Below are 22181 nucleotides of genomic sequence, written 5' to 3' on the forward strand. Positions count from 1 at the left end.
ATATATATATATATATATATATATATATATATATATATATATATATATATAAATATAGACTTGGGAGCCTAACTGGCTTCAGTGACCCTTCTGTCCTGTAATTATTACATCGCAGGTTAAACCACTTCAATCCACAACTGATTCCTCCAAGGAAACACTTTAATCCTCTACACAAATGTAGGAGAGCTGCTTTATTCACTCTTTGTGGGCTGATTTCAACATTAAATGTAGGAAAATCTGCGTGTTGTGAAGATTTCATTGCTTTTGACGTGTTTCTATTTATTCCTTAGCTGTGTTCATAACCCTGGACGAATATCTACTCTTTTCTTGTCTTAAATCATCATGTTTCCATCCTCCTGGAAACAGAATGCTACTGTAGCTGACAGTCTTCATTCATTCACTCTGGGTTTGGATGAATGTGGTTTCCTTGCTGCAAAACCACTTTGGACTCAACATCCCTTTGAGAGAGTCAAGGAAACAGTTAACAAAATTTTTTTGTAGTTTGTATGTCTGTAAAACATTTTGGCATAATTTAACTCCCTTCTGATTCAATAAGACATAGTGTAGGATGTTTCTGACGTACAGATAGACGGATAGATACAGTAGATAGGACAAACAGACGAGGAATACATACAGATACAGCTCATCTCATAGTAAAAAAAAACAAACATGGAACAGAATGAGCTACGTTTTATCACACTACCAGCGACCAGTAACAGCTTTTCAGTTAACATGATGCATGTTCCGTCTCTCTCTGGTGTTGGTGCTGCTGGACTTCAGCAGCATTGGGCCCTCTCTGCAGTTACCAGAGATGGCCACCGGAGGCAGCGATGGAGGTTCAGAGACTGTGTTCTCACAGAGACACAGAGGAAGAGAGAAAGAGAAAGACGTCTCCCTTCTCCAAATCCGTCCTATAAGTGAGACTGGTTCAATCCTTCTGTCCTGTGCGGCACTTTCCATCCAATGACAACCGTTTGGCTGACAGTGTTGGAGGCGGAGAGAAGGAGGGGGAGCGGTCCCTACTAGTCCATCAGGAGTTCATATGCTTTAATCCCGACCCAATCATCACTCTGGTCACTTTTTCTTACTGGACTTTTCTGAGCGCTTTGTGTCAGACTTCCCGCCACGATCTGACTTCTCTGACCGTTCACCTCGCTCCTTCTCTTTCTCCTTCTCCTTTTCTTTGTCTGCCCGTTCAAGCCGCTCCGCCTGCTCCACCCCTCGCTCTGATCTGTTGTCTGCTTTGCTGCCGTCGCGGCGTGTGCCCTCGTCAGTGGATGAGGTAGTTGGTTGAGGCTGACCCCATTTGGCAATCTCATCATGTTCCGAAATGCTGGCGGTGATGTTGGTCACCCACACTTTCAGGTCCTCCTGCATAGGCAATGGATCACAGATGAGAGCTGATTGAGTGCTTGTTGTTTAGGAGGATGATTGGCAAAGGTCATGTGATCATGCAATAGATCTGGATCCAAATCATAATCTGGAATTGGGAGACTGAAATATATATTTGGAAGGGTGCAGCATGTACTGTATATGATGAGACAGATCCACATCTACATGATCAAAAATCATAAATCTTATTTTTGATATTCATGGACAACTGATCTCAACTGCTCTGAGACTGTTTCCAGGATGGAGGAGTTTGGCGTGTAATTTGACATGAGACAGATCAGACAAAAGCAATGTTGTCATAGCGACATCACATCACATAGGGCTTGCTTTCTCTGGGGCGCAATGATAAAACAATTTATAAATGACAATGTCAGATAAATGTTGTCTGAGTGTTTTCTGCTTCTGTCTTTGATAAAGGGTTTCACATGACATGTGGTGCATAAAATAAAGTCCCAAATATAAATAGAAGCAAGAAGGAAAGTCTCACCTCATCTTTTGCATGAAACAAAAACTCACTTCCATCCTTCGTTCTGCAAAAAGAGGAAATGACTTAAACTAACAGCTGAGAACAAAACATGTTCAGTGGACTAAAGAAACCTTGAATGATATTTGATATTTTAGGGGTATGACAGGAATAATGCATTCCACTTCCACAAAGATGGAGGACCAGAAGCTGATTGGCTTTTCATGTGATTTACGTAAATCTCCTGGTGATCTAGGTAACATGTCCGCTCATCAGCAGATGTAAGGACGGCATAAACAGGACAGACCAAAGGTATTTAAATACCTTTTTTTGTGCCAGCTCCATCTTTCATTCATTTGTAAAAAGTCAGAGTGAGAAACAAAACCAATCATGACAAAATGCTTTGAACTACAGCACGGGACAAGGTCCAGAAACACTGGATCTCTCTTTTCCCACAATTCAAAGGTATCTTTCATTACTTCTTTCAAAATTCACACTTCATATTATAAATATGAAGTGTGGATTATATTAATCACCAAAGTGTCAATATATCATCATCTCAACACCTAAACCATTAAGTTTATAGTCTGACTTTAATATTTTCATATAAAACTTTTTTAAGATGCAAAAAGATGCTAAATAAGTCAATCTACAGGACAAAAACAATTTACTAGGTGAATAGAAGGAGACAGAGTTTGTTCTTCATCTATAAGGTCTACAAGGAACAAAAACAGAGTCTCACTTGAGTGTGAAGACGTTCTTCTTCTTCTTGTATCCGTTGGTGATATCGCAGTGGCAGTGAGACAGGCTGAGCAGCGACTCGTTGTTGTACGGCGAGGCCGTGTTCTTGGCATCCTTGTAGAAACCCATCTCCCCTTTGTTCAGCACGCAGTACAGATTGACCCATGACCTGCTGTGGTGTGGGAAGGTGGTAGGTGAGAGGGGAGGATGAGTGGGAGAAAAGGGGAAGATGACAGGGAGGAGCACAGAGAGGGTGGGGATGTGGTGGGTGGGTTTGGTGGGGGTGGGGGGAACAGGAGGAGTCAGTAAGAGCTGCAGTTGCTCTCGCTAAGCTAACACCTCACTCACCTTACCAGAGCAGACAGGTAGTTAGGCGGGGTGAGCCGGTGCCAAGAGGGGAGGAGATAATACACTGCTGAACAAACACAAACTGACGGAGGGAGGGGGGGACGGGGGAGGAAGGATGGGAAGGGGGGGGGGTGTACGGCTCATATGACTTACCTTGTAGGATATGAGAAGGGAGCAGCCCGCAGCATCAAGGAAGAAAGGAAGAGGGAGAAATTTGGTTAAAGGTAATTTTGGCAGCAGAATTTCATAGTCAAGAAGCTGTGAGCTTGTTTACATGCACAACATGATCCATTCAGTGTGTTACGCCCAACTAGAGGCATTATTTACAGCAAGCTGCAGCTTTATGTCCACATTTCAGGAACTTCTGTGAATTGACAGTCAATGGTGTGTGTGTGTGTGTGTGCGTTCGTTGTTGCGTGTGTGTGATTAATGATATTACCATTATCACATATTTATTGTTAAAGTCTAAAGAATATAAAGGTAATGTGACCTTGAAGTAAAAATACTTGGTTGGAGGATGATGGATATTTAAAAAACCAGACTTTCTGACGCAAGATGACTGGAATATTGTAATAATAGAAATAGATATACAAATAAAGTCATATTTTGGTGATACTCGTTCAGCAAAGAAAGAATGGTGAAACGCTATATAAAAACTATTTGGTTGAAAAAGTTGTTGTTCTAGTTCTTACTTTTAAACTATACTATTCAGGCGTTTCTCAACAGCAGTGGCTGTCTAAAGGCCTTCATGCTGTTACAGGAGAAAGTTGACATACATCACAAGTATGTAGTGAGGTCTTTGGGTGCTGCTAAGAATAACCGCTATTCTAAAAGGAAATCTTGAATTAGCAAATTACAGTACAATAAAATGCTTCAGCATTAGAGAAACTGATGAAAGTGACTTTTATTTGTAAACTGAGCAAAGACAACTGCAGGTCAAAAGTGACGTGAACTTAAACTATTCTCTCCTGGTTAGGCCCACAATAGTAATGTGCACGTAAACACACAGTGTGCACCTGTGTAACAAAGAAAGGTTGAATCTCAATCCTTCATCACAGACTGTTTCCTCTCTCAGTGCTGACTGGAGACAAAGGTTGGGGGGCTCGCCCCTCAGATCTTTTCCTCCAATCAAAGCTGAGAGCAAGGAGCTTGGATTTTGCCAAGATTCAGGCCATTCAGAATAATGCTTTACCTTGCTATGTACATAACAGGGCATGTACATATGAGACATTCATCCATTGCCTTGAGTGGGAACGCGAATGGGACGCATCCATAGCTGGAGGGGATGAGCGTTTAGCGGTGCGTGGTCAACCCAGCCACTAGAGGGCAGTGCAGAGAGAGACTGCCGTCGGTGTCTCTCCAAGGGAAGCAGGACAGTCGCTTGTGGAGGCCAGGTAGTGTGTGTGTGTGTGTGTGTGTGTGTGTGTGTGTGTGTGTGTGTGTGCGTGCGTGCGTGTGTGAGTGTGTGTGGCGTAGCTCCATCTAACCTCCACTCGAAAGGCAGTCATCATCTGCAAGCCAGCCGACTGGTGTGCTTTATTCCTTGGACTTGTGTTAGTTTAATAGCCATGTTAAGCATCATGCATGATGTTTCCACATCATATTCTGATCCTGATGATCAGAGATGACAAACATCAAATATTCAGAAGCTCCAGGCCGATATGGGAATAATGTAGTGCCTCTCAGTGCCACTATCAATGAGATACTGTAATGTTTGTGGTGCTGCATTGTTAATTTTTTCTATTTGACTAGTGTTTCATTTGTTGTTGAGGAAACTACACAACTCCAGCTTATAAATGAGCACTGAAACATAAGTCCATAGAAACCACAAAATGACCATAATGACTGGTTCTACTATTGTTCATTAAAAATTATGAGCAACTAGGTAATAAAGTTTATTTTCACACAGATGTGACTATATTTTGGAAGCAATTAAAAGAGACAGAAGACAGTCCTGAGTAAAAAAAACCCAACACTACAAGTAATGGTTTATCACTTCACTCCGAATTGCTTAGACTGTAACTTAATAATGTGCCTGAATATTTCTGTATATTAAGAAAACAGTAAAATATGCCACAATTTTATGATCCAATGGTTTGAAAGGAGACAGAAGCAATGAGCATAGCCTCCGTTTCCTGTTTGCAGGATGGAGATGTTTTTCTCATGTCCTACCTAGATACCAAAATGGATAGTGAGAATAAAAACCAAACTAATATTTTTGCTTCTATCATGCTAACGTCCATGCTGGGGGTATAACTGAAGCTTTACGTATCATCTACAATATTGATAGTCATGCATCTGTTCAGCGTATCAGAAACAGCATCAGTGCAGCTAGCAATCTTATTAGCTTAGCATGCAAGAGTCATGCTCCTGTTATCGCTGTATCAGGATAAGTGGGAGGCAGTGATGTCATGTGGAACAGACAGTAGGCTGATGCTACACTTGACATGAGTCAAACAGTCTATCACAAAACTTTAACCAGGTAAACTGACAGTAAGGACTAGAAAGTTTAGATTTAAAAGGGCTGGGGGGGGGGGGTGATGGGATTCAAAATGATTTTATAAGCTGACTCATTCCCCCTCAGGACTATTTGAACAAGTAAATCTCTACAGTCTGATATTTGTGACACCAGTGTCGACCCTCCGTCCGTCTGACTTCTTACATCTGTAGATGTTCTGTTGATCATTATGACACTGAAGACCCACCTATTGGTGCTCTTCTTCTGGCTCTCGATGTCCAGCTTGCGGAACAGGAAGCCCTCATGATGTGCGCTGTGTGCTGGCGGTTGGGCTACCGCCGGGCTGCTGTGGCCCTGAGCCAATCTGGACCGCCGAGTTGTCGTCTCCCCAGCGTCTTTGGGTCGTGGTCGCCGCCGTGGTTTGGGTCTATCCCGAGCTCGGGGTCGATCAGGACGGGAAGACTTCTCTGGAAGGCCATTGGGAAGGCGAGGCACCTCTCCACGGGCCTGCGGGGAGAGAGGGTTATAAGAACTTTGTATTAACAACATATTTAGAGTCAGTATCCCTTTTACCATTGTTGCAGTTTATATGGGACACATTCAAAAATACGGATGGAAAAATAATGATAAAAAAGTTGTTTCAAATTCTTCTGGCTGGAAGCAAAAAAGTTATTACAAGAAATTGTAATTTGAAACCCCTTTGACCCACTATAGATGAATTAATAGACATTATTTATGTAATTTATGTAATGGAGCAGCTGTCATATTCCCTCAACGTCCAGACAGACAGATTTTACAAAATTTGGAGTAAATGGATTGAGTATATCAAACCTTTAAGACTGGACTTGGCTTAATTATTGAAAAAAGGTCAGGAAAATTTTTATTGACTTGTTTTTGTTGTTGTTGTTGTTGTTAGTTTTTTTGTTTGTTTGTTTTTACTTCTCTCTATTTCTTTTGGTTTTCTTTTTCTTTTAAATATGACAGCTTTCCATGTTCTGTTTATAAGTAATTCACATCTCTGATTATTTATATGATAATGTCATTGTATATATACATGTCCTTCAGGCTTGAATGTAACAGACTGTGAAATTGTCATTTGAATGTGCTCTTTCTAAATTAAAAAAAAAACTCAAAATGTTCAACTTTTTTCAACTGTGACATATTGATTAAAAAATGGAACGACCACTAACCAGGGTATAAAAATGTTGGTTTTGTTCTTACTGACCTGACAACACAAATAAGCAGGCATTTGCAAAAACAACACTTAAATCTCCTGACCTGAGCCGCTTCTCTCTCCTGCAGCTGCTCAACAATTTCTGCCAGGGTGGATCTCTTGTCTCTGTAAAAAAAAAACCCCCAAAAGTTAGAGAATCATACTGAAATTGATACTGAGAAATAAAAGAAAAGATAAATCATTCTTTTAAACTTCTTTTTTTTTTCAGCTAGGTTAGTGCTAGATAAAAATACACAAATATATTCCAGCACAAAGATGTGTCTTTAAGGGTACCACATTATACTCTTTTTAATCAATTTAATTAATCACACAGCTGTCAGACATATATCTACATTATATTAAAAAAAAAGAACTGCCCCCAAAAAACAGGTTATTCATAATGTGATCTCTGACGAGTCGCTGCTGGAAGCGACCGAGGTCGACACACAACACAACCTCAAAGGTATCTCAGTACTCTGTAATCCTCACCCTCCTGCTGAGCGTCTGTCTGAGTGCTCCTTCCCGGTGTCATGCTCGCTGGAATCCGGTCTTTCCAGACGGTGTCGGTCCCTCTCTCTCCGCCGGCCCTCGTGGCCCCCGTGGCCCTCCTGCTCGCTGGACGTTTGCCTCTCCAGTGTCCGTCTCTCCCGCCTCTCGGCGTGTTCCCTCCACACCTCTTGAGGTAGCTCATTCCTGCGTGCCTGGATCAGCTGTTCACTGGACAGCTGCCGTTCTATCCTGTTGTCCCTGTGGTGAGCGTAGGTCTGGACCTGGGGCTCTGCGTGGCCTAAGGGGTCAGTCCTGGACCCCCGTATTCCCCTGGTGGGGTCACTGTGCATGCGCTCCCGGCTCGGCTCCTGCAGCACCACCTCGGCCATGACAGCCACCTCCGCTTTCTGCGTCCCTATCTCCCCCATCATGATCTCTCTATCCCTCCCCCTCTCTCTTGCTTTCTCCAGTCGGCTGGCTACAATCAGCGGCGTCACCGCATCGTCCATGTGTTTGATTTTGGGCTGCCGTAGGTAAGGGGATGCTTTCACCTCCAGAGCTTTCGCCGCCTGCGCCGGCTCCAGGTGGCTCATTGCCTTTGTGGTTTGGTTCTTCATTGCATTGGCGCTCTCTCGTACTTGGTTGGCTGAGACTAGCATGGCTGCCGTGGCAACTGACGCTATGGAGGAAGGTGAAGGCTTGCCCAGTCCTGCAGCCACACCCACAACGTCACTGTGCCGCGCCTCCAGGGTGTGGCGATAGCTGGAACCGTTCATCACAGTCGTGTAGTTAGCAACGGTCGAGCCCAGACGACGAGCCACAGAGGAAGGAGAGGGTGTTGGTGAGGCGGGGGAGGGCGAGGGGGGAGAGCTGGGTTCATTCTGCTCATAAATGGTTTGTCTTCTGATGGGAGAGACTGGGAGATGGGAGAGGTTTGGTGGACTGGATGAAGCATCTTGAGGGTCCAGGAAGACTTTACGACCCAGTAAAGGGGTTGGGGGCAGTTTACTCTGCTCTGTTTTCAGTTTCTCTACCTGTGGAGAGAAAATCGTTATATTAAAGCAGTATAAACTATTCAGTCCATAGATCAAACCTACTGCTTTGATGTATGAAAGAAGGTCAGAGCACTAGCTTTGATCTATGACCTATGCAAGTAGGTCAGGGTAAAAATTTTAATTCAGGGGTGTCGCGGGATGTTGCAGTCTGTGACTGCCTTGGTTCTAGTTAATTTAATTGTTACCGAGGTGATTCGCCGTAACGAGCTGAATCGCTCCTCCCAGGTGGCGGCAGCTTTGCGGAAGGCTTCATGTCGACGAATCAGCTGCTCCACTTCATCCACACTGGAGCCCAGCTCCTTGCTGCTGATGAACGGTTCCTGAGCCGTTAACCACGCCTCTGCTACCACCGCCTCTTGGGCAAACTGGTGAACCTCCAACACTGGGGGGTTAAAATAATATTTAAAAACAGAAAGGGAACATCTCTCAGACATGTCTGAACAGTGTGTGTATTTGTACTTCATACGTCTGTCAGTGTGTAGTTGTACATCTGTCTACATTTCTTAAACACTTCTGCGATATGTGTGCACTCACACTGCTGCAGGAATTCCCAGTGCTTCTCCCACGTCATAGACAGCTCACGTTGCTTAGCAACCAGCTTGTCCAACTTCTCCTTGATCTAAGATTGACAATCAGCAACACCAGAATCACAAGGATCAGAGCGAAAATTAACCCCAAAGTGACATACAGGCAAACACTATTCTCTCATATATTTAATTCTATAAACATATCTATTTCCATATCCTTGCTTACCTGCTGTTTTCTTGATTCATATGTGAATAATGAACGAACTGACTTAACAAACTACCGCACACCGCCGCTGTCAGCAATCTTTACTTTGCACATCGTGTTTCTGCGGAGTAAATTGTGTTTTAACAGGAGCTCAGCAAAAATTAACTTGGTTACGGAATCGCTGTGAAGGATCTTGCAAAGGAGAAGGAGGAGCTGCTGCAGAGTCACCAGCAGAGTAACAGTGACACGTAGGACGTTATAATTCTTGTTCTGTACAACTCCAAGAATATGACTGACTGACACACAGCTGAGAATGAGACAATCACTGTGGGGCATCCTGCCATCAGCTCCTCTCTGGACCAGAAGCAGAACAGCTCTACTGCTCTGCTCAGATTAACACTCCGGGCTTCTCTAAAAATCACAGAATTGTCTCCTGAGGGAATTTAAGTTCCACTGTCTCACCAAAAATCACATTTAAAAACGTTAAAAAATTGATCCTCTATTATTCTTGTCACATATATGGAAGATTTCCCATAGGACTCTGATCAATGATCAACATAAGAACTACGATGCTATTAAATCTAATAATAATATTCATGTTGTCACTGTGTCATTGTTGATACTTGGTTTGTCGACTGAAGTTAAAGTGGTGCCTGTAATGATTCTCCTGTTCTTACTCTCACCTCTTCAGCTGCTGGGTTTCGGGCAGCCAGCAGGGTTTTACCCATCTCAATGCACTCCAAGGTGCTGTGGCTGCGAGCCTCCACCTCGCTCTTCAGACTATGGTGGTAATTCATCAGCACCTCCACTGTGGACACATCCCTGTGGGAAACACAGCGCTTTAAAGCCACTGGCTACCACACAAAGCATAAAGGACCACACTAAAATGATCCATCCCTAAATTTGTGACAGACATTCTGTGTCTGTGCTCCTGCAGCTTAGATACCTGGGCTTCTCTCCTGTCCCGATTTGACAGATGACAGAGTCCATCCACATGATCTGATCTCGGACCATGCTGAAGAACTTCAGCTTGTCCGTCTCAGTGGTGATCTGGACCCGGCACTCTTCACAAGACGTCAGCAGCTCCTTCCAGCTCTGCATCACCTCATGCTCGCGACACGCGATGGCTTCGGCCTTCTCGCCAGCATACACCGTCCTCAGCTGGGCGGCGCTCTCCTGCAGCTGACGCACCTGGCAAAGCGGGAGAGGAGATTTTAGGGAAACTAAAGCTGAACAAGAAGAAACAGAAGTCAAAAATGGAAAGAGAAAGAGTTTCTTTTCCAAACTATGCACAAAATGCAGCTGCTCAAACAGCAGTGTTTAGTCAGGGTACAACGCCACCGGCTGACGTTGGGGTCGATGCAGAGCAGCTGTGATTGAGCAACATGTACCATTGTTGCTGATTCTCAGGTGCTTCACAAAGAAACTGAAGCAAAATTAAACGCAGAGAAAGAAGGGAGTTTTGGCTCATAGATTCAGACGGAAATAATTTCTCTCTTATTTTTCCCTAGTTTCTCACTCTATTTTTCATGATATAACTATTAATTTTTCTATGGTAATCATGGAGCTACTTTCTCAGTCAACCAAACATGACTCTGTAGCTGCATTGTGTAAACACCAGATCAGCTGATTGAACTGAGATCGACCAATAAACATTGTAGAGGAGAAAAACACACAGTGTTTGCAAATGGAAAAAAATCAGAGGAGGAAACAATAAACGAGTATGGACAGGAAATAGTAAGAGCTGTGTCTCCTGACAACCATCACAGACAATGTATATGTACAATGTATATGTATACACATTTTTATTCTCTTATCTGTTCTCTATTTATTACCATTTCTTTTTAGTTCTTCATTCTTAAATTAGCCTTATTCTGACGTTCGCTGTGTTTTTTTTCTGGGGCAGTACAACTATAAAGAAAAACAATTACCCCTTCTGTAATTAATAAAGTGTGTATCAATATAGCACTTTACTCATATTCATAAGCAACTGAAAATAAGGTAAAAACGTGCTGTGTGTGTGTGTGTGTATTCGCTGAGGATACTTTGTATGCAGACACATACACAAACACAGATTGAAGCAGAGCTAAATAGTTGACAAAAACAAGCAGACTTTACTCATGCTCATAAGTAACTAAGCGTGATGCTGTGTGTTTGTGTGTTACTGTACTTGCGTGACCAGCAGCTGTATGTCCTGTTCAAAGCTGTGCAGTAGTCTCTGTAGGGTGCTGGTGTTGGCGGTGCTGCCCTGTCGCGCCCGAACCTCCGGTAGCCTTCGATGCTTGTCCTCGATCTGCGTCAGAACCTGAGGAAAGAGCGTGAATCAGTGCAGTCGTGTTGCGTAGGACTTCCTCGTAATGTGTTCCTCACCTCTCTGCAGTCCGAGAAGAACTTGTGAAGTTGGTGCGACGCCGCGAGCATCTGTGTCCGGGTTTCCATGAGCTCCAGCAGATCAGCCCAAGCCTCGTTCACCCCATCCTTCCATTCTGCAATGGTGGCGGCCTCCAAGTGGCCATAATCAATCAGCTCGTCCACCATTTGGTTCACGGCCGTCACTCTCTCCTGCCCCACACTGCCTGTATCTGAGGCAAATTCTGTAAACTTCTCCTGCAGGACCTGGAGGTGTTGCAAACATACATGTGTTAATTATGTTTTATATTCAGAGGAAGTTAAAATAAATTACAAATCTATCTGTCAACACACTTACAGTGACATGCTCAAAGTCTTGACCCAGTTCGGGGGAGCTGGCCACCACCTCCCTCTGAGCGATCCACTGCTCCAGCTCATCCACCTCCCTGTTGAGCTGGTAGAGCCAGTACTGCTGCTCCAGACGGCTCTTCCGCTCCTCCACCAGGTCCTTCAGGGACACGTACAAACGATCAATCTGAGACTGTCGCTTGCTGATCTGCTCGCTGTGAAAAGAAAAGAGGTGGTGTGTAAGACAAGCATGACTGAATTATTTCATTCCAAGGACAGAAATGCCCCTTCTTCCACACACAGATGGAGGTATTAAAGATCCCGATAATGTCCTGAAAATCAGGAAATTATCGGGTTCTCTAATACTCAAGTGATCCAACAATCATTCTGCAACTAAAACCACTCTGATTTTCCATTCTGACACTCTGGACAACAACTAAACCTCAATCTTGTCTGCAAGCTTTTATGTGCTGACTTCCTGCCATATAAGTAACTGATGTGGTACTTGCGATACAATTTCCTCCGGGATTAATAAAGTATCTATCTATCTATCTATCTATCTTGAAGAGGCAGACGTGTTCAGTGCCTGCATTGGTGACCATTAAATGAGAGTAAGATTTTTGTCTAATTTTTAATTACTTCTAATTAGATAGCTTCTAATTTTAAACATTATTTAATGTGGTCATAAAGTAAATTCCTGTAATAAATTTAGCTGTGATGTACAATCCACGTTAGGTTGTGTGTTTGTGTGTTTCTCTGCTCACCAGTCTGGATGTCCCATCTCCAGCAGCTGGCGACACTGCTGTGACAGCAGGCCGATGGTGTCAGCGTAGTCCTCGATGGTCTGCTCAAGGACCAAGTGTTTCTTCAGCAGCTGCAGTGTGCTGGGCTCATCCTGGTGGAAGGACGAACAGAGGGTGAGTTTTATTAAATACCACTTATTGGGCAAAGGTTGTCATTTCACCTGCTTTTCTATCTCCTACAATCTCACTCATACCTTCCCCTTCTCCTCATTCATCATATGCAGCTCCTGCTCACTCAGCCAGGCCTCCACCTCTGCCGTGTCAAAGTAATACTGCTGCGCCTGGTACATGGCATCCAGGACCAGCTGTCTCCTCTCCGTCTCTGCCCACAGCAGATTCCACAGCTGTGCCAGCTGGTCGTGGCCAGCCCTGACGCAGTCTGCCTCTGGGCTGCGTATGGACGCGATGATCCCGGCCCTCTCCAGGACATCCTCGATCCGGCTGCTGTGGCCCTGCAGTTCCCTCTGAAGGGTCTGGAGGAACAATAGAAGGAAAAGAAAGGAAGATTTTAACATGTTCAATTTTGAGTTATAGTGAGCAAAGTGGGCACGAATAAAGAGGCGGTAGACGTTAGGACTTTTTAGTCTACATATCTTAGCTATCACATATTGATCACCCATGATGAGGTAAAACTGAGCGCATCAACAGAGGGTGCTAGACTTAAATCATCACCTTCTTCTTCTTATCCCTCCATTATCCCGTAGACGAGACGACCATAATCGTCTTGTCTACGGCTGCTTTTCTTGCGATACCCCTGTGGGTCAGGGGTGTCGCAGGAGCCTATTCCAGGTGGCTACAGGCAACAGTGCATCACAGAGCCACGTGAAAGACAAACAACCACTCAAACACACTCACAGGCAATTTGGAGTGATCAATTCACCTAACTTGCATGTTTCTGGAGGTGATCCCAGATAGAAACCACACAGACACAGGTAAAACATGCAAAGTCCAAACAGATAGAACTCGAGCCCGGAACCATCTTGCTGGGAAGCGACAGCAAAACCCACTGCGCCAAAGTGCCGCTCGACTTCAATTATGTCTAAAGTTATAGTCAGAGCTTCAGTCACCTGGTTTTTTTTCATGAGCTGCTGAACCGCCTGCAGAGACGAGCCGTGTTCCTGAGACATGGCCATTGGGAGACGCTCCTGGATCCACAACTACAACCACAATAAGATGACATGCAACAGTTACTGGTGGGTATCTGTGGGATTGAATGTAAAGCTCCAGGGAATTATTGCAAGTAGTGTGTGTGTGTGTGTGTGTGTGTGTGTGTGTGTGTGTGTGTGTGTGTGTGTGTGTTTGTCTAACTCACGATCTCGTCCTCCAGGTCTCGTCCAACTTGGTGAACTTCTTTGGATGCCAGCAGGATGCGTCGCCTCTCCTTCAGCGGTTCGATCAGACGCACCATCCTGGCCTCCACGGCAGTCTGATGCCCGGCAACCGTCTCCTTGATCTGTGTCTGCTGTGGTATGGTGGCCACCTGAGCCTGGAGCTGCCCCACCTCCTTATACCACTCTTCCATCTGAGTCTCCATGGTCTGAAGGGAGAAGAAGGAGGAGGGTGAGGAGGAGAAGGGCCAGTGGAGGCCAGGGGCAGAGGAGTGGATTTTTGAAACAAAGAATTAGATGTTTGGAGTAGATCCACTCACATTGAGTGGAGAAAGGTAAGAAGCATGGAGCAGGATGCCACAGATATTTACCAATTATTCAATGTAGACAAATTTTAAGTCTAATAACATTTAATTTACAGTCTAAAAAACTAAATTCACTAAAATGCTTAGAATGTCAGTGTTTTCTCTTACCATAGAAATACCATTGTATAGTTAACATTAAGTCTACGTCAGTAAGATGAGCATTAAGTATGAGGACAATAAACTAATAACGTTTTTTTAAAATATTTGATCAGTTTCTTTTGATGCTTGGAAAGAAGGAAAGATAGGTAAACAGTTCTGAAATTATTACAATGGAATTATTATTTGCCATCAGAGAAATATTTAAAATTGTTTACCTTCTACTGGGAAACATCTGAATAAAGCACCATCAATTAACAAAACAATGATATGACAGTAAAATGAAAGTGAAAGTAAAGTGTCAGGGCAGCAGGAGCAGCAAATAATGAATATACATGAAGCTTACTGTAGCCCTTGCCAGGGATGGATGCTGGGAGATGGAGTTTGGTTTGGAGTTAGGATGATGAGGTAAAGCAGAGCTAATGGCGGCCTGTTAAAGAAGCTGTAAGCGAAATGCTGTGGAGGAGGAGAGTGAGACATGTCTGGTGAAATGATGATGTAATGAAAGGATGAATCTGTATGCCCACCCTGGTTACAACATCCTATGTGCTGTGTCAGGATCTGAAGAGTAACATCCCAGAATTACTCGAAAAAAAAACCCTACAGATTATTAGCCTGATGTGTGTCTGTTTCTGATAAACAATGGTTATATTATATATATATATCACAAACATACAGCGACGCCGCAGCGTCCCCCAGGGAGCTGCTTGGGGTTAAGATTATTTTAAAATCAGCAAAACCTTAGATGCTAAATTAAAGCTAATTCCTCAGTGTTCCTATCCAAAACAGCTTTTGCACCAATACTGAGATGGAAACTGTCACTGGAGTCTGAAAGAAACATAAATCACTTTTTGATGATAAGAAAAAAATTAGCTGAAGCTTCTATTGATCTACTCAGCAAAATTCTAAACAATAATGGCATCTGATCTTAAATATAACAACTTGTCAATCACTTTACATCTTTACCATCTGTGAAGTGATCCTGGGATGAAACTCACAGAGTCGACATAAATACTGATGTGTTTCAAAAGCCATGAACAAAAATCCAAAATTAATGCTGGAGTGAATTGAAACGAGCTAGAATTCGCTGAAATGAGATGAAATGATGAATGGAACAACAACAATGAGACATATTGTTGTTAGTCATTTCCAAGAATGATGTTTTGTTCAAATATTAATGAGGCAGTTGCTGAGTGGTGCTGGAATTGTAAACGCTGAGTCACTCTGAGGCGGTTCAAAGGAGGGTACGGCAGCAGAGTTTACAGCCGTGAACAACAAAGTAAAAAAATTAAAAGAAGTTGAACAGTAAATTATTATGTGGCTTAACCTCATCTCTTTGCTACAGCAGCGTTCTAGAAGTCAATAGTTTTGATAATGACTGGGCGACATTTTAGGGATCCTGGACCGGCTTTAAATCTGACTTACATGTAATTTTTTCAGCTGCTTGTTGACGGTGGTGAGGTCCTGTCCCTGGTCCACGTAGACCAGCTGACCCTCCAGCTGGCCCAGTCTCTGGTCCAGGCTTGCATAGCTCTGCACCAGCAGGTCTGCCTTGTTGGCCTCAAAGAGCTGGCGAGCTTTGGCCTGGGTGGTGCTCTCCAGATCCTGCCAACACTCCCTGATCTCCTCCAACTTCTTCCGGACCACCGGGCGGAGCTCCGGTTTCTCCTGGATCAGCTGCTGCCCCTCCTGATTGGTTCAGGAGGCAGGAGAAACACAAAGGGAGAGGTGAGGCAGAGGGAGGGCTTTCTTTGCTTCCATGATACGAGAACATGTAGAGCAACACCCAACATGACACTTCAGGTAAATACTGACGACAGGATGGAGCGAAGCTTCTGTTACATCATCAAAACCCTTTATTCTGCCACAGAAAATGGTAAAGATCTGGTAAAAACTTTGAAATGTAATCAATCATCTACTATGAAGAAGAATGAAGAAGGATGAAGCGAGACCGAACCATATGAATTATGTGACCAGTTTCAGAAATAAAAGACAAGACACAATTTACTCAAAGACAGGGATGAAATATACACATTTTGAAGCTTTTTCATGTTAGAGTAAATGTACAGTGTGTGTGTGTGTGTGTGTGTGTGTGTGTGTGTGTGTGTGCGCGCGCGTGCATTTATGTCTGTGTGTGTGTAGAGATAATGGTAGGCCTAATTCTATTCAAAAAGCTGATAAATGACCTCACAGTCCCCCAATCCTGTTTTTAGTCCTCTCTTTCATATTTCTGTCCACTTTTGTACCTCTTTTTGCACACACACACACACGCGCACACACACACACACACGCACGCACACACACACACACACACACACACACCACAAATCCTTATGTACACCTGCCCCCTTCCTTTTACCCCTTATTTTATCCTCCCCCACAGTGGTCTCCCTTCCCAGTCCAATTGAAATTCATTTTTTGAACGCTGTGTGTGTGTGTGTGTGTGTGTGTGTGTGTGCGTGCGTGTGTGTGTGTGTGTGTGTGCTTGTGTGTTCCTGTGTGTGTGTGTGTGTGTGTGAGAGAGAGAGAGAGAGAGAGAGAGAGAGAGAGACAGAGAGAGAGAGAGAGAGAGAGAGAGAGAGAGAGAGAGAGAGAGAGAGAGAGAGAGAGAGAGAGAGAGAGAGAGAGAGAGAGAGAGAGAGAGAGAGAGAGAGAGAGAGAGAGAGAGAGGCATTAGCAGAAATAAAAAAATCAAACAAAAGAAATTTAAAGAGAAAATATCCATCTATCCATTTTCTTGGAGATGAGACGACCTTTATTCTTTCTACAGCTGGTTTCCACCTTGAATTCAGGGAGAAATTATTAATATATTAATATTAGATTTACAGTAATTACTTATCTTTAACACACTCCACCACCAGCTCACATTAAACAGTAACATACTAATAAGATGCTGAGGTTCTCTCTGGGAGTGACCAGGAAGGATAGGATCAGGAATGAGTACATCAGAGGGACAGCACATGTTAGAGGTTTTGGAGATAAAGTCAGAGAGGACAGACTGAGATGGTTTGGACATGTCCAGAGGAGAGATAGTGAATATATTGGTAGAAGGATGCTGAGTTTTGAACTGCCAGGCAGGAGGCCTAGAGGAAGACCAAAGAGGAGGTTTATGGATGTAGTGAAAGAGGACATGAAGGTAGTTGGTGTGAGAGAAGAGGATGCAGAAGACAGGGTTAGATGGAGGAAATTGATTCACTGTGGCGACCCCTGAAGGGAAAAGCCGAAAGGAAAAGAAGAAGACACTAATAACATCGAGGTATAATAGTGTCTGATATATTGTAAAAATATATTTTCTTTTTCAGTCAATATCAAGGCAACAAAATAAAATTTATATTAAAAAAATTAAATTACTAATTCACAAGGCACAGTATGATTTACTATATAAACATTACAAATAAAATCACTAATTTATTTTTCATAAAAGCTTCTTGTGGATGGGTTCATGTCCAACTTCAGTTCAGTTTGAAGTGGCTGAAATTACAAAACAGAACTGAAAACACAGAGACAGAAAAATCTTCAGCAGGTTTGCTGTTGGCCCGTTTGACAGATTTCTCCATTTGGTTCTCGGCAGGTGGTTAACGCTCTGCCAAGAAGTTTAATGCAGATAGAAAAATAAGGGTGCAGTGAATCACCACCCACAGAGGACAACGTTCCACCTGACCCCCACCCCCTCCCCATGTGAAGATAAAATCTGCGGACACAAAGAGCTGGCTGGAGGCTGGAGGGCTAAGCTAATAAAGAGATCTGGACGCGACAGGGAAATCTTCATGATGTGACGCTGGCGCCAGAGTGTGTCCAGTCGCATTTAGGCTGTTGTGTTCTTCTGGTAGCACTACGTCACACGTCCGTCTTTCTCTCTGTGATGTTTCTGAGAATACTGTGACAGATAATGTCCTCAGGATGAAGCCTCTGTTTGTGCTTACGGTTCACATCAACACCAAGCAAAGACAAACCTGAAATTCTCCTGAGGGCAGAAGTCAGGATTGTTGACCCACGATCAACTGGAAATGTCACCATTTGACTGACCAGTGATGTAAATCCATCTCACTGGCAGAAAACGTTCAACTCTACACAACCGGCCTCTCTCTGCTGTCATCCACACTGCTGAGAACTCCCTCAACAGCTCAGTACAAGAAGAAGAAAGACAACATTCTCCTTTTCTGCAGTTGATCTAGCAAACCAGAGCAGATGACAGGTAATAAGAGGATGTTGTCACACACAGGCAGAAACCAAAAGCTGTGCATCAGGTTTTCCTGCACCGCTCAGCCTCCTGAAGCCCCCGGCGTTACGTCAGCTTTCATTGTGGTGTAGCGTCTCCCTGATGCACGCCGTCCTCTCTGGTGAGTGGGAGAACTGTGTGGGATGCAGCAGCTTCACCCACAGGCTGCAGCTCCACGCTGATACTATACTGCTCAAACAAAAGCATCTAGAGAGACAGCAGCAACCTGATTCGCAGCAACATGGAGAACCCAGTACATGAATACTCTCTTTAAGAGGCATTTCACACAGGAAGATCAGCTTCATTAGCTTGTAGAAACACTTGTGTATATTTTCTAATGTCTTCAACATTATCCTGATGTTAACTTGGAAACATAAAGAATGTATGCCAAACTGGAGAGTTTGAACGAGACACTCTAACAAGAGGTGATCTTGACTTGTATCATGGAACTGTAAAACAGAATTAATGGGGTAATTATTTACAGTCAAGTATTACAGTGTGGCCTGAGAGTCAGACTGCTCTTCAGTAGTCTGCAAAAATGCACACAAAAAAAGGAGACATAAGTGAAAATATTCCTGTAAATCGATTCTAAATATAAACAAAACATGACTTCCTTTAAATATACTAACAAGAAACAGCCATGCTGCTGAGACTGAACATGACTGACAGACCAGGAACGTGAGGAACAATACGAGTTGTGGGAACGCTGATGCTGACAGGAACAGATGGGCAGCCCTCATTCTGCTGTCTGGTCTGTATGCTAGAGCAGACATCTGCTCCTGAGCATCACAGCTGACACTCTGCTGGTCAGTGTGTCTGTCACACTCAGGCAACTGCAGTTATTGTGTCAATATTTACTCTATGTGTGCGATCTAAAAGTCTGTTCACACAATGTCCCTGAGGGAAATCTACTGCTGCACAGGACGTGATGCAACAAAAGAACCAACAGCCACACATGCATTTACAATGCAATACAATAACACACACACACACAATGCATGAAATGTGTGATTGATTGCTGAGTCTTCTTTTTGATGCCCAATTGCAACTGATGGACATGCACCAACACACACATCGCCACTGCTTCAAATATGTAAAATGTGATTAATTCTTTTCTATTAATTTCAATTGGATGCATTTATTTTTTATTTGATACTTAATGAATGCTATTGATGGTATAGTTTTAGCTTGTCAACAAAATGTTACAGGAAATAATAGGAAGGAAAATAATGCCAACATGTTGTTCAAATATACAAAAACACAAACTAATCTAAACTAATCATCCATTTCACTTTTCACGTCCAAACTGCAGCACAGAGAAATAAAAATCACAAGTTATCATCCACCAGGCAGAAGAGGCACACACATCTCCCATCTTCCAAAAAATGCCCTCTTTCATGCAGCTATAAGCCTCTATTTCTGTAGCGAGAGCGTCAGAAAACATTGAATGCAACAGGATTGAAACTTCTGGCTACTGTTGACGCTGGCTTGTGCCCCCCTGAGTGCTGCCGATGATGGGGAACCTGAGGCAGCGTGCATGCAAAGCACATGCTCTACCACTGAGCTGCAGTCACAGCCCAATAAGAAGCTTTTAGTATTTTTGTTAAATTGAGATATACATATAAAAATCATCACTGGTGTTATTTTTGACAACTTTGTCATAAGCACATAAAACAGTTTATTAAAACAGTATATGCCTGATGCAGTTTTTTTCCATTTTCTGTGCTTGTAGTGTCAAAATACTACAATATGTATCTCAGTATATCACCAAGTATCATAAAACATAGTCAGCACCAGATGATAAATTCACACTAGTTTTAGAGGAGATGAACACACCTGAGTGTTGGGCCTCATGAGAAGTTCTGACTAATAAATAAAACCAGATGATTAAAAGCGAATACCTATCAGCTCTATTTCAGTTCACCACTTGTTCCCAAAGAGAGCGCTGGTGTCATCACTGCTCCATTGATGTTGTAACCACACACACACCTCCACACCCTCCTCCACACAGCCTTATTTTAACACACACTTCCTCACGTACTGCAGAGCCAGCACTAAACTACAGGTCACAGGTTATTGCACACGGGGCTTTGAGAGTGAGGCAGAGGCACGAAGGTACGAGAAGAGAAAGAAAGAGACAGACAAGAGAAAGCACTCATATAATTTAGGATTTGCAGACTAATTTTGCAGAAGATGCTAAAGTCTATAAGTAACGCATATTGGACTCTAACCCTAACCCCCCCACCAACATTCCGCTCTTCCGTTATATGCAGGGCTGTCTTCACAAAAATAAAATATCAAATTAATATTAAAAGCTCTGAAATATTAAACTTCCTGTATATTATTATGTGAAACAACAGAGTGAGGACTGGTGGTACATTATCACTAAATTTGTATTTGTGTGAAGTGGAAGTACTTTATTTGAGTACAGTGTGCTCTCGCGCATTCGCGAATCAACGCTCGCGACTTCACCTCACCGCTGATTTTTGGTAGGCAGTCACGTGATACCGTAGCAGAGATGAAGAGGCTGAGGCTCTCTTTGGGAGTGGATGTAGTGAAAGAGGACATGAAGGTAGTTGTTGTGAGAGAAGAGGATGCAGAAGACAGGGTTAGATGGAGGCAACTGATTCCCCTGAAGGGAAAAGCAAAAAGGAAAAGAAGAAGAATGAAAGTGAAAAGGTTAGAACTCAGAGGCCCACTGGATGCAGGCTAGCAACTGCACAGGGTAGAAGCTGTTTGCTCTGTGCACTCACACACTCCCCCACATTCTCTCGCGCACAAACAAACACAATCTGCTGCAGCTGAAGCGAATTGCTCCTATCACTGCAGAGTTACACGACACAGGCTACAGCAAGACCAGGCGTGTGATGCGACGCGATTACCACTGATCTTCACCCTTACTATCCAAGAGGCTGTAACCTAACTTTAATGTCATTCATGCACGGCTTCACATTAGAGACTCACATACATTCAGATTTATTCAACTGGCATGTCATCCTGCAGCAACACTAGAAGGAGTCACACGTGAGACACAAGAAAAGACAAGGAGAAAAGGGACTGGACAGATGCCTGGTGTCGCTACAGGAACCAATGCAGCACACAAGAACAAAGGTCCGTAGGGGTCATCCCAGTCACTGACACTGACAGAGGATGAGTATTTTCATCTTCATTCATGTCATCTCTTCTTGTTATCCTGTCAACAGCCGTTCATAAAGCAAACCACACCTGAACGGCAATGATGAATCTGAACAATGTGAACTTTCTCAAATCAATTCTGCCAATAGGAGGCCAAGTATGTAAAAATGGTTTGTGGGTTAGAGCCTAGAATAGTGTGCTGCAGAAAAAGGCCAGGAATAAACCAGGAAATGAGTCAACAGTTTTGTACTCTTACTTCCTTGTCTTGTAGTCAATACTTTTGTTCTAAGTGGGTTTTTCAGTAGATGTCTGAAATAAGATCTGTGCTAAAACAAACTTGAATGGCTTTCAGTCTTTCTAAAATGGGTCAAATGCCTCTGTTGAGAATTTTGAAGCATTTATGTATTTTTTGTTCACAAGTGGCTTCTTGAGACTTTTGAGATTTTAGGAGACAATGAATATAAAAAACAGAAACGTATCCACTCTTTGGTCCACCTTCACCACCTTCATTTGTACTTGTGTCATTGAAAACAAGTTAGACTTTTCAACTTGTACATTTAAGTCTTTATCATCCGTGTAACTGGTGATGGTGCCATCTTCTAAAGAGCTGTGATTCTACAGAAACCCAGGAAGGATAAGCCAAAAAC

The 22181-nt window shown here is 43.3% G+C and overlaps 1 protein-coding gene across 1 annotated transcript in view; it reads right to left on the reverse strand.

The window, feature by feature from the left end:
- Positions 1-130: 130 nt before the first annotated feature.
- LOC137596429 (spectrin beta chain, non-erythrocytic 4) overlaps positions 131-22181 on the reverse strand; it is a 62418-nt gene continuing 40367 nt past the window's right edge. The window contains exons 26-43 of the mRNA XM_068316955.1: positions 15606-15869; positions 13704-13928; positions 13459-13548; positions 12586-12864; positions 12353-12483; positions 11599-11803; positions 11262-11507; positions 11062-11196; positions 9838-10082; positions 9575-9713; positions 8694-8778; positions 8345-8541; positions 7105-8138; positions 6681-6741; positions 5650-5909; positions 2598-2768; positions 1880-1922; positions 131-1371 (exon numbers count right to left, since the gene is read on the reverse strand). Of these exons, the coding sequence (XP_068173056.1) occupies positions 1075-1371; positions 1880-1922; positions 2598-2768; positions 5650-5909; positions 6681-6741; positions 7105-8138; positions 8345-8541; positions 8694-8778; positions 9575-9713; positions 9838-10082; positions 11062-11196; positions 11262-11507; positions 11599-11803; positions 12353-12483; positions 12586-12864; positions 13459-13548; positions 13704-13928; positions 15606-15869 (4107 nt within the window). The 3' untranslated portion in view covers positions 131-1074. The remainder of the gene's footprint in view (positions 1372-1879; positions 1923-2597; positions 2769-5649; positions 5910-6680; positions 6742-7104; positions 8139-8344; positions 8542-8693; positions 8779-9574; positions 9714-9837; positions 10083-11061; positions 11197-11261; positions 11508-11598; positions 11804-12352; positions 12484-12585; positions 12865-13458; positions 13549-13703; positions 13929-15605; positions 15870-22181) is intronic.

Source organism: Antennarius striatus, chromosome 6 (assembly GCF_040054535.1).
Source record: "Antennarius striatus isolate MH-2024 chromosome 6, ASM4005453v1, whole genome shotgun sequence".
In the NCBI taxonomy this organism is placed as follows: domain Eukaryota; kingdom Metazoa; phylum Chordata; class Actinopteri; order Lophiiformes; family Antennariidae; genus Antennarius; species Antennarius striatus.